General features: G+C 46.1%; 1 protein-coding gene across 1 annotated transcript in view; it reads right to left on the minus strand.

Annotated features, from left to right (window-relative positions):
- The window catches only part of mapk15 (mitogen-activated protein kinase 15), an 85,590-nt gene that overhangs the window by 31,409 nt on the left and 41,392 nt on the right, over positions 1 to 12,789 (minus strand). Inside the window, exons 7-10 of the mRNA XM_059640999.1 lie at positions 12,156 to 12,295; positions 11,735 to 11,792; positions 11,511 to 11,648; positions 2,859 to 2,964 (exon numbers count right to left, since the gene is read on the minus strand). Coding sequence (XP_059496982.1) covers positions 2,859 to 2,964; positions 11,511 to 11,648; positions 11,735 to 11,792; positions 12,156 to 12,295 — 442 coding nt within the window. The remainder of the gene's footprint in view (positions 1 to 2,858; positions 2,965 to 11,510; positions 11,649 to 11,734; positions 11,793 to 12,155; positions 12,296 to 12,789) is intronic.

A 12,789-nucleotide genomic window follows, 5' to 3' on the forward strand; every position in this document is an offset into this window, starting at 1 on the left:
CTTCCACAACTGCTGCTGGCAACGCATTCCATGCTCTCACAACTCTCTGCGTAAAGAACCTGCCTCTGACATCCCCTCCATACTTTCCTCCAACCAGCTTAAAACTATGACCCCTCGTGCTAGCCATTTCTGCCCTGGGAAATAGTCTCTGGCTATCAACTCTATCTATGCCTCTCATTATCTTGTATACCTCAATTAGGTCCCCTCTCCTCCTCCTTTTCTCCAATGAAAAGAGACCGAGCTCAGTCAACCTCTCTTCATAAGATAAGCCCTCCAGTCCAGGCAGCATCCTGGTAAACCTCCTCTGAACCCTCTCCAAAGCATCCACATCTTTCCTATAATACGGCGACCAGAACTGGACGCAGTATTCCAAGTGTGTTCTAACCAAAGCTTTATAGAGCTGCAACAAGATCTCACGACTCTTAAACTCAATCCCCCTGTGAATGAAAGCCAAAACACCATATGCTTTCTTAACAACCCTGTCCACTTGGGTGGCCATTTTAAGGGATCTATGTATCTGCACACCAAGATCCCTCTGTTCCTCCACACTGCCAAGAATCCTATCCTTAATCCTGTACTCAGCTTTCAAATTCGACCTTCCAAAATGCATCACCTCGCATTTATCCAGGTTGAACTCCATCTGCCACCTCTCAGCCCATCTCTGCAATCCTGTCAATGTCCCGCTGCAGCCTACAACAGCCCTCTACACTGTCAACGACACCTCCGACCTTTGTGTTGTCTGCAAACTTGCTGACCCATCCTTCAATCCCCTCATCCAAGTCATTAATAAAAATTACAAACAGTAGAGGCCCAAGGACAGAGCCCTGTGGAACCCCACTCACCACTGACTTCCAGGCAGAATATTTTCCTTCTACTACCACTCGCTGTCTTCTGTTGGCCAGCCAATTCTGTATCCAAGCAGCTAAGTTCCCCTGTATCCCATTCCTCCTGACCTTCTGAATGAGCCTACCATGGGGAACCTTATCAAATGCCTTACTGAAGTCCATATACACCACATCCACAGCTCGACCCTCATCAACTTTTCTAGTCACATCCTCAAAAAACTCGATAAGGTTTGTAAGGCATGACCTACCCCTCACAAAGCCGTGTTGACTGTATTTGATCAAGCCATGCTCTTCCAGATGGTCATAAATCTTATCCCTCAGAATCCTTTCTAACACCTTGCAGATAACAGACGTGAGACTTACCGGTCTATAATTGCCGGGGATTTCCCTATTTCCTTTCTTGAAAAGAGGAATTACATTTGCCTCTCTCCAGTCCTCAGGTACGACTCCAGTGGAGAGCGAGGATGCAAAGATCTTCGCAAGTGGCGAAGCAATTGCATTTCTCGCTTCCAAAAGCAGCCGAGGACAAATCTGGTCCGGGCCTGGCGACTTGTCAATCTTAATGTTTGACAAAATTTTCAGCACATATAGTATCATGTAATGAAAAAGGGCAAATTAACAATCTAGTTGTAAAAGAACCTTTAAGGAATGAATGACCATAATAGATTCTTCACTCAGAGAGTCGTGAGCGCATGGAATACTTTGCCAGTGAAAGTTGTGGAAGCAGAGTCATTAGTGACATTTAAGCGACTGCTGGACATGCACATGGACAGCAGTGAATTGAGGGGAATGTAGGGTTAGGTTATTTTATTTTTGGATTAGGAATATTCCATGGCACAACATCGTGGGCCGAAGGGCCTGTACTGTGCTGTACTTTTCTATGTTCTAATATGTCAGAGTTTTCTAATAAGTTTGAGATTATTCTGAAGCAAGGGTGTTAAATTTAAATAAGGGAAATTCTGAAGGTGTGAAACAAAAATTGGTCAGGTTAGATTGGAAAATACACTGAAAGGCTTGATTGTACAGAAGTTAAATATTTAGAGGGTTATAAAGAATTGACGTCAGTAAGATGTTCCCTTGGTTTGCGACTTCACAACCAGAGGGCACAATTTGAAAATAAAGGGGTTGCCACTGGAATAGTTGAGAAAATCTTTTACTCAGAGGTTTGTGAACTTTTGGAACTTTCTACATACAGAGGGTTGTGGAAGTTCAGTTACTGAGTACATTCAAAGTAGAGATTGACAGATTTCTGATTGCCTCTCATGTATAAGGATTTGGGTGAGTAAAAGACATGACAGTGTTTGATCAGCCAGTGATTGAACCACGGGAAAGACTTGATGGGCAGAATAGTCTTTTCCTGTTCCTATGTTCCTTTGCTGGGATTGCTCTCTTATGTTCCCTATCTGTGGGGGGATGGCATGGTGGCTTAGTGGTTAGCACTGCTGCTTCAAAGTGCCAGGGACCTGAGTTTGCTTCTATGCTCAGGCTACCATCTGTGTGGAGTTTGCACTTTCTCCCCATGTCTGTGTGGGTTTCCTCCAGGCGCTCCAGGTTCCTCCCACTGTCCAAAGATGTGTATCTTCGGTGGGGAAAAAAAAGTTGCTGGAAAAGCTCAGCAGGTCTGGCAGCATCTGTGAAGGAAAAAACAGAGTTAATGTTTCAGGTCTGGTGACCCTTCCTCAAAACTGGCATCTTGGGTGGATTGGCTTTGCTAATTTGCCCATAGTGTCCAGGGATGTGCAGGCTAGGTGGATTAGCCATGGGAAATGCGGAGTTACAGGGATAGGGCAGGGGGGTATATCTGGTTGCGATGCTCTTTAGAAGGTTAGTGTGAACTTGACTGGCCAAATGGCCTGTACCCACACCGTAGGGATTCTGTGATCATGCAGGGTTTTGATAGAGTAAAAAGGAGAAAGTGGCAGATGGGCACAATATGCAGGTTTAAGATCAAAAGCATAGAAGGATGATTGGTGATCAGTCCTGAGCTATGCAGTGGACAGACTGATACATCACCTCATACAGCTTGTTCCGATACTCTCCCACAGACAGCTGTGTGTCATCGTTCACAGGAAGGATAATATCACAATCTAGTCTTGGTTCCTTCAATGGGTTGTGAAACCTGTAATAAAACAACACACAAAATGAGCACTTCTATTGATTAAAGCAACACAACCACTCGATATCCCTTTACTTGTTCATTCACTGGGTGTAGTTGTCACTGGCTGGATCACCATTCGTTACCTACTTTCAAGTTGCCCTTGAGGAAATGGCGATCTGTTGCCTTCCGGAATTGCTGTATTTTCAAGGGGTTAGGTATCCTGCTTTCTATAAGTAACCAGTCAGGAGTGAGAAATTGCTGACTGTCACTCTGGTTGGATAAATTCCAACATGAATAATACATGACCTGCAGGCTCAGAATGGATCAGGCATGCTCATTAGATTTACCCAATCTAAATGTAGATGAAATCACTCAGGAATACCTTACAACTTTGTTAAAAACATACAAAATCACAAATCAGGAGCAGAAGTAGGCCATTCACCCTCATCAGGTTCACGCCACCATTCAAAAAGATTCTTTATGATCGGATTGTAAGGTCAAATACACATTACCACCTTCTCCATGTAATCTTTCAATCCATTGGCTTTCTTTAAATTATTTATTTATAGGATGTGGGCATCACTGGATCGGCTAAATTTATTGCCAATGCCTAGATGCCTTTGGGAAGATGGTGGTAAACCTTCTTGAACCATGGCAGTCCATGTACCCGCAGGTTGATCCAGGAATTCCAGGATTTTGACCCAGTACCAGTGAAGGAACAGCAATATATTTCTGATTCAGGATGCTGAATGGCATGGAAGGGAAGTTGCAGATTGTAGTGTTTCCATGTCTGGTTTGGTGTTAGTCGAGTAGGCTGCTTTGTCCTGGATGGTGTCAAGCTTCTTGACTGTTGATGGGGCTGCACTCACCCAGGCAAGTGGGGAATATTCCATCACACTCCTGACTTGTGCCTTGTAGATGGCGGGCAGGCTTTGAGGAGCCACTGAGTTTCTTGCTGCAGGATTCTAAGCCTCTGACCTGCTCAGTGACTATTGTCAGGGAGTGACTGTTAAGATTGTCTCTTATTGGTGACACTCATTACCTGGCATTTTTGTAGCATGAATGTTACTTGCCACTTGTCAGCTGAAGCCTGGATATTTTCCAAATCTTGCTGCATTTGGGGCATGAACTGCTTCTGAACATTGCCTTACACTTAGTGAACATCCTATTGAACTTCTGACCTAATGATGGACGGAGGATCTTGATGAAGCACCTGAAGATGGGTGGGCCTGGGACACTACCCTGAGGAATTCCCAGAGATGTCTGGAGCTGAGATGATTGACCTCCAACAACCACAACCATCTTCTTTTGTGCCAGATATGACTCCAACTAGCAGAGTTTGTGCCACCCCGCCCCGATACCCATTGATTCCAGTTTTGGTAGAGCTCCTTGATGCCACACTCGGTTGAATGAAGCCTAGTTGGCAAGCGTTATTACCTCACCTCTGGAATTTAGCTCTTTTGGCCTTGTTTGAACCAAGGCTGTAATGAGGTCAGGAACTGAGTGGCCCTGGCAGAATAATAGCAGGGCATCAGTGAGTAGGTCATTGATGATCAAGAGTAGAATGATGGGTGGTAATTGGCTGGTTGTATCTGTCCTGCTTTTTGTGTACAGGAGATCACATGAATTGAATTGGCCGAAGAATGGTACCTGTAATGCTGCAAACCACTGCAGGAGGCCGAGATGGATCATCCATTCAGCACTTCTTGCTGAAGACTGCTGCGAATGCTTCAGCCCTATCGTTTGCACTGATGTACTGGGCTTCCCCACCATTGAGTGAATATAGAATATCCTTTACTATCATATGTATTCAATGTAAAATATAGTGAAAAGTGTGTACATCACCCGTACATGGGTACCCCAACTCACATTAATTTAGAATAGAATAAATAAAAACAAAATAACTTAAAAGAGAGTCCAGCTTTTCCTTATCCACTGCTCCAGCATGCCGCCACCAGGGCCTCACTCCAGGTTTCCCAAGCTGCCCAACCGACTAACTATAGCTGCACTGCCTCTGAAGACACTGCGAAGCCCACTGAAGTCACCTCCTAGCTCTCCTTACCAGGTAAGTTTGTGAAAAAAGATGGTGAAGAAGGCAAAAGAAAAAGAAAAATACAGATAAAGAGGACAAGCCTGGCAAAGGGGCCTGTACACTGCTTATTCCGATGACGCCACCTTGCATCTTGGATCAGTTATCTGGGGATATGTGTGGAGCCTTCTCCCCCAGTGAGTTGTCTAATTGTCCACCACCATTCACAACTGGATGTGGATGATCTGTAGAGCTTAGATCTGATCCATTGGTTGAGGGATCATTTAACTGAATCGGTTGCTGCTGATGCTGTTTGCGTACAAGTAGTCCTGTTTGGTAGCTTCACCAGGTTGATACCTCATTTTCAGGTATGCCTGGTGCTGCTCCTGGTATGCACCCCCTGCACTCTCAATTCAACCAGGGTTGATCCCCTGGCTTGATGGTAATGATTGTGTGATGAATATACGAGACCATGAAGTTACACATTGTGCTGGAGTACAATTCTGCTGCTGTCGATGGCATTGAAATCCCCCACCCAGAGTACATTTTGTACCCTTGCCATCCTCAGTACTTCCTCCAAGAGTTGTTCAGCATTGAGTAGCACCAATTCATCAGCCGAGGGAGGACAGTATATGGTAATCAGAAGGTTTCCTTGTCCATGCGTGCGAGCAGCAGCGGAGGTAAGAAGAACCCGGAAGACTGCAGCTAAGGTAAGGCAGTTTTTTAAAATTACTTACAGGTAGTGGGCAGCGGTGTTTTTCTCTTTCACAGAAGGAGCAGGAGCAGCGGACGAAGTGACGAGGACCAGAGGCGCAGCCGGGAAGGAAAGCAGTGACCGTATATATCAGCAAGGCAGCTAAACCCGAGACTCTACAACTGTAGTGTCACCCACCCGCCCTCCTCCTCTAACCTAGTTAATAAGGTAAGGTTCATGCTAAACTTTCTCTATTGAATATAAGCTTGCTATTAATTTTATAGCAACTTGAACTAAGCTTTCTACTTTAGTACTGAGTGGGTGTTCAGATAAGTGGGGTATGGATGCTAGGGCAGTTGCTTGCTCCTCCTGCAGAATGTGGCAGGTGGGAGACTTGGCACACGTCTCCGCTGGCTACATCTGAGGGAAGTGCACCCAACTCCAGCTCCTTGGAAACCGTGTTAGGGAAATGGAGCTGGAGCTGGATGAACTATGGATCATTCGGGAGGCAGAGGGGGTAATTGAGAGGAGTTACCGGGAGTTGGTCACTCCTAAGGCTCAGGACAAGGATAGATGGGTTACAGTTAGGGGGAGGAAAGGGGACAGACAGACAGTGCAGAGATCCCCTGTGGGCATTCCCCTCAGCAATAAGTATACCGTTTTGGATACTGCTGGGGGGGATGACCTACCAGAGGAAAGCCATAGTAGTCACTTCTCTGGCACTGAGCCTGACACTGTGGCAAAGAAGGGAAGGGGGCAGAATAGAAAAGTACTCATGGTAGGGGACTCGATAGTTAGGGGAATCGACAGGAGATTTTGTGGTCAGGATCGGGATTCCCGGAAGGTATGTTGCCTCCCTGGTGCCAGGGTCCGGGACGTCTCCGATCGGGTGTAGGAGGTTCTAAAAGGGGAGGGCGAACAGCCAGAAATCGTGTTACATATTGGCACTAATGATATAGCCAGAAAAAGGATTGAGGATATAAAAAGTGATTTCAGGGAGTTAGGATGGAAGCTGCAAAGCAGGACGAACACAGTAGTGTTCTCTAGTTTACTACCGGTGCCACGAGATAGCGAGGCGAGGAACGGGGAGCGGGCGCAGCTTAACACGTGGCTGCGCAGCTGGTGTAGGAGGGAGGGCTTCAGATATGTAGATAATTGGGATGCCTTCTGGGGAAGGTGGGACCTGTACAAGAAGGATGGGTTGCATCTGAACTGGAAGGGGACCAATGTCCTGGGTGGAAGGTTTGCTCGAGTCGTTCGAGAGGGTTTAAACTAGTATGGAAGGGGGGTGGGAACCTGAGCTGTATACCGGAGGTGAGAGTTGATGCAGGTGAGGCAGTAGCAAGAGGTAGACCAGCTAGTGGGAAGGATTTTCCTGGGAAGGAACCAAGGGATCAGTTAAAGTGTGTTTGCTTTAACGCAAGGAGTATCAGGAATAAAAGTGATGAACTTAGAGCATGAATCAGTACCTGGTGCTATGATGTTGTGGCCATAACAGAGACATGGGTTTCTCAGGAGCAGGAATGGTTGCTGGATGTTCCAGGGTTTAGAACATTTAAAAAGAATAGGGAGGGGGGAAAAAGAGGAGGGAGTGTAGCACTACTAATCAGAGAGGGTATCACAGTTACAGAAGCTTCCATTGTCGAGGAAGATCTGCCTACCGAGTCAGTGTGGGTGGAAATTAGGCACAACAAGGGAGCAGTCACCTCATTAGGGGTTTACTACAGGCCCCCCAATAGCAGCAGGGAGATTGAAAAAAGCATAGGTTGGCAGATTTTGGAAAAGTGTGCACGCAGTAGGGTTGTTGTAATGGGTGACTTTAACTTTCCCAATATCGATTGGAAACTCCTTCGAGCAGAAGATTTGAATGGAGCTGTTTTTGTAAGGTGTGTTCAGGAGGGTTTCCTAACTCAGTACGTTGACAGGCCGACGAGGGGAGAGGCCATTCTAGACTTGGTGCTCGGAAACGAGCCGGGGCAGGTATCAGATCTTGTGGTGGGAGAGCATTTTGGTGATAGTGACCATAACTGCCTCACATTCTACATAGCTATGGAGAAGGAGAGGATTAGGCAAAATGGGAGGATATTTAATTGGGGAAGAGGAAACTATGATGCGATTAGACATGAGTTAGGAAGCATGGACTGGGAGCAATTGTTCCATGGTAAAGGCACTATAGACATGTAGAGACTGTTTAAGGAACAGTTGTTGCGAGTGATGAATAAGTATGTCCCTCTGAGACAGGCAAGAAGGGGTAAGATAAAGGAAACTTGGATGACTAGAGCGGTGGAGCTTCTCGTCAAAAGGAAGAAGGTAGCTTACATAAGGTGGAGGTAGCTAGGGTCAAGCTCAGCTCTAGAGGATTACAGGCAGGTGAGGAAGGAGCTCAAAAATGGTCTCAGGAGAGCTACGAGGGGGCATGAGAAAGGCTTGGCAGAACGGATTAGGGAGAACACAAAGGCATTTTACACTTATGTGAGAAATAAGAGAATGGTTAAAGAAAGAGTAGGGCCGATCAGGGATAGCATAGGGAACTTGTGTGTGGAGTCTGAGGAGGTAGGGGAAGCCCTAAATGAGTTTATGTCTTTATGAAAGAAACGAACTTTGTAGTGAATGAAACCTTTGAAGAGCAGGTGTGCATGCTGGAATGGATAGAGATAGAGGAAGCGGATGTGCTGAAAATTTTGTCAAACGTTAAGATTGACAATTCGCCAGGCCCGGACCAGATTTGTCCTCGGCTGCTTTGGGAAACGAGAAATGCAATTGCTTCGCCACTTGCGAAAATATTTGCAACTTCGCTTTCCACTGGAGTCATACCTGAGGACTGGAGAGAGGCAAATGTAATTCCTCTCTTCAAGAAAGGAAATAGGGAAATCCCCGGCAATTACAGACCAGTAAGTCTCACGTCTGTCGTCTGCAAGGTGTTAGAAAGGATTCCGAGGGATAGGATTTATGACCACCTGGAAGAGCATGGCTTGATTAAATGCAGTCAACACGGCTTTGTGAGGGGCAGGTCATGCCTCACAAACCTTATCGAGTTCATTGAGGATGTGACTAGAAAAGTTGATGAGGGTCAAGCTGTGGATGTGGTGTATATGGACTTCAGCAAGGCATTTGATAAGGTTCCCCATGGTAGGCTCATTCAGAAGGTCGGGAGGAATGGGATACAGGGGAACTTAGCTGGCTGGATACAGAATTGGCTGGCCAACAGAAGACAGCGAGTGGTAGTAGAAGGAAAATATTCTGCCTGGAAGTCAGTGGTGAGTGGGGTTCCACAGGGCTCTGTCCTTGGGCCTCTACTGTTTGTAATTTTTATTAATGACTTGGATGAGGGGATTGAAGGATGGGTCAGCAAGTCTGCAATCAACACGAAGGTTGGAGGTGTCGTTGACAGTATAGAGGGCTGTTGTAGGCTACAGCGGGACATTGACAGGATGCAGAGATGGGCTGAGAGGTGGCAGATGGAGTTCAACCTGGATAAATGCGAGGTGATGCATTTTGGAAGGTCGAATTTGAAAGCTGAGTACAGGATTAAGGATAGGATTCTTGGCAGTGTGGAGGAACAGATGGATCTTGGTGTGCAGATACATAGATCCCTTAAAATGGCCACCCAAGTGGACAGGGTTGTTAAGAAAGCATATGGTGTTTTGGCTTTCATTAACAGGGGGATTGAGTTTAAGAGTCGTGAGATCTTGTTGCAGCTCTATAAAACTTTGGTTAGACCGCACTTGGAATACTGCGTCCAGTTCTGGTCGCCGTATTATAGGAAAGATGTGGATGCTTTGGAGAGGGTTCAGAGGAGGTTTACCAGGATGCTGCTTGGGCTGGAGGGCTTATCTTATGAAGAGAGGTTGACTGAGCTCGGACTTTTTTCATTGGAGAAAAGAGGAGGAGAGGGGACCTAATTGAGGTATACAAGATAATGAGAGGCATAGATAGAGTTGATAGCCAGAGACTATTTCCCAGGGCAGAAATGACTAACACGAGGGGTCACAGTTTTAAGCTGGTTGGAGGTAAGTATAGAGGGGATGTAAGAGGCGGGTTCTTTACACAGAGAGCTGTGAGAGCATGGAATGCGTTGCCAGCAGCAGTTGTGGAAGCAAGGTCATTGGGGACATTTAAGAGACTGCTGGACATGCATATGGTCACAGAAATTTGAGGGTGCATACATGAGGATCAATGGTCGGCACAACATCGTGGGCTGAAGGGCCTGTTCTGTGCTGTACTGTTCTATGTTTAACCTGAAGCCATGAGAGTTATGGGGTACACAGTCAATGTTAATGACTCATAGGGCAGCTCCCTCCTTCATGTATCCCACTGTGCTGCCACCCTTGCTGGGTCTGTCCTGCTGGTGGGACAGGACATATCCAGGGATGGTGATGGTGATGTCTGGGACATTGTCTGTAAGATATGATTCTGTGTGTATGACTGTATCAGGCTGTTGCTTGACTAATCTGTGAGACTGCTCTCTCAATTTTGGCGCTAACCCCCAGACATTAAGAAGGAGGGCTTTGCAGGATCCCAGCATGTTGGCTCAGTGGTTAGCAATGGTGCCTTACAGTGCCAGGGACCCAGGATCAATCCCACGCCCGGGCAACTGTCTGTGTGGAGTTTACACACTTTCCCTGTGTCTGCATGGGTTTCCTCTGGGTGCTCCACTTTTCCCCCACAGTGTGAAGACGTGCAGATTAGATGGATTGGCCATTATAAATTTCCCACAGTATCCAGGATGTACAGGCTAAGTGGATTAGCCATGGGAAATACAGGGATAGGGAAAGGGGGTGAGTCTGGGTGGGATGATCTTCGAAGAGTCGGTATAAACTCAATAAGCAGAATGATCTGCTCCCACACTGTAGGGATCGTATGGTACTATGACAGGGCTGGGTTCAAGGTTGTTGCTTCTGTTGGCAGGTGATCCATGCAGTTTCCTTCCTTTTCTACTTTCTACTGATTGATACAACCAAGTTGTAGCTGGGCCATTTTAGTGGACAGTTGAGAGTCAACCACATTGCTGTGGCTCTGGAGTTACATGTCGGCCAGACTGGGTAGATGATAATTACCTTCCCTGAAGGACATCAGTGAACCAGGTGGGTTTTAATAAAAATCAGCAATGGTTTCATGGCCATCATTAAACTATTATTTCTAGATTTTTAAAAAATTCATTTCCACCATCTGTGGTGGTAGAATTCAAACCCCTCAGAACATTAGGAACAAAAACAAAGTTGGTGGAAAAGCTCAGTAGAGCTGATAGCATCTGTGAAGGAGAAATCACAGTTAACATTTTCGGTCCAGTAACCCTTCCTCAGAACATTACCTGCCTCTTACAATTACTGGTCTAGCAATAGTCCTCCTAGGCTTTCGCATCCACCTACAGAACACTGACTTGTAATTCATTGGAGTTTGGAAGAATGAGAAGGGAGCTTTTTGAAACACACAATATTTTTAGGGGACCTAACAGGACAGATGTGGAAAGATTTATCCCCCTGATGGACAGTCTAAGACCAGAAGGCATAATATAAGAGAAAGCTGTTGCACATTTAAGACAGAGATGAAGAGGAATTCATTCTCTTGGAAGGTAGTGAATTTAACACACGCTGAATGGCCTTCTTCTGCTCCTCTACATTAAGGTTTTTATTTTGAGTTAGGGAATCTCTGCCCCGCCTCAGTTTATTGCTACTGTTAGTCCACCTTTCAGTTATACCTGATGTCAGGAATCTGAGTCCCCTCTCCCAGATAATTCCTATTGTTTGGAATCTCAATCCCTCTCAGTTTATTGCCCATTTCAGGAATCTCAGTCCCTCTCTTGGTTTCCCAAGCAGCTCAGTGCCCTTGGCTCCCTGCTGATACCTGTTGACATAGGGATGTGAGAGGCTCTCCTCAGCAGTCAGCCGACAGTCTGGATTAAATACCAGCAGTTTATTCAGCAGGTCCAGAGCATCTGGTGGTGTGGTGCTGGGCAGGAGCTGATCGATTGAAGACCTGGGCCTGTGGGCAAAGAAAAGATCTCGGAATTTATTTTGTAAATAAGTAACATGCTTCACAGTAATTGTGCGTGTAAACAACTCACCCACCTGCTCAACACCTTCTGAACAACCGAGGCCCCATAATCAGAGTTAATGGACAGGATGTCTGTGACAAGAGAGAAGCAGTAGTTACCCATGGAACCACTGCCTATGGAGTTATTAACAGGACAGAGCAAGCCATTCTTGTTCAACCCACACTGACACCGCACCCCACCAATGGGTCTCCCATGGGGTTGGGATGACAAAGTCAGGAAAGTCACTCACAATCATGTGATAGGATTCCTCTGCCCCCTAAACGCAGCACAGTGACTGGTTTCAGTTATAATCCCGCAGGTAGGAGATGATGTGTGAATATTTGAATTATTCACACCTTGGGGAAATGGGAGGCAATGGACAATGTGGTTCCTGGTCCATCAGCCCACTGTGCTACAATGCAACATGATGTAAGTTTGTTAAATGGTGAATGTACCTTCCTTGGATGGTGCTGGAATTACACTCATGATTCTCTCGATTTGATTTATTGAGGAAGTTCCTGGAAAAAGTGGTTTCCCAAGCAGCATCTCTCCTAGAATACAGCCAATGCTCCACATGTCCACGCCTTTTGTGTATCTGTGTGAAAAGACACATTCACCTTGAGGAATGTTACACACAAACCATAATCAACAGCAGTCGGTGAATCAATCTCTGCTCGGTGATTGATCATAAACGGACCTATGAAATGGCCTCATAGAACATAGAAAAGTACAGCACAGTACAGGCCCTTCGGCCCACGATGTTGTGTTGTGGAATAATCCTAATCCAAAATAAAATAACCTGGCCTACATTCCCCTCAATTCACTGCTGTCCATGTGCATGTCCAGCAGTCGCTTAAATGTCACTAATGACTCTGCTTCCATGACTACCACTGGTAAACTATTCCATGCGCTCACAACTCTCTGGGTGAAGAACCTCCCTCTGACGTCTCCTCTATACCTTCCTCCTAACACCTTAAAACAATGACCCCTCATGGCAGTCAGTCCTGCCCTGGGGGAAAGTCTCTGGCTATCAACTCTACCCATACCTCTCATTACCTTGTACAACTCGATCAGGTCACCTCTCTTCCT

Source organism: Stegostoma tigrinum, chromosome 2 (genome assembly GCF_030684315.1).
Source record: "Stegostoma tigrinum isolate sSteTig4 chromosome 2, sSteTig4.hap1, whole genome shotgun sequence".
Classification (NCBI taxonomy): domain Eukaryota; kingdom Metazoa; phylum Chordata; class Chondrichthyes; order Orectolobiformes; family Stegostomatidae; genus Stegostoma; species Stegostoma tigrinum.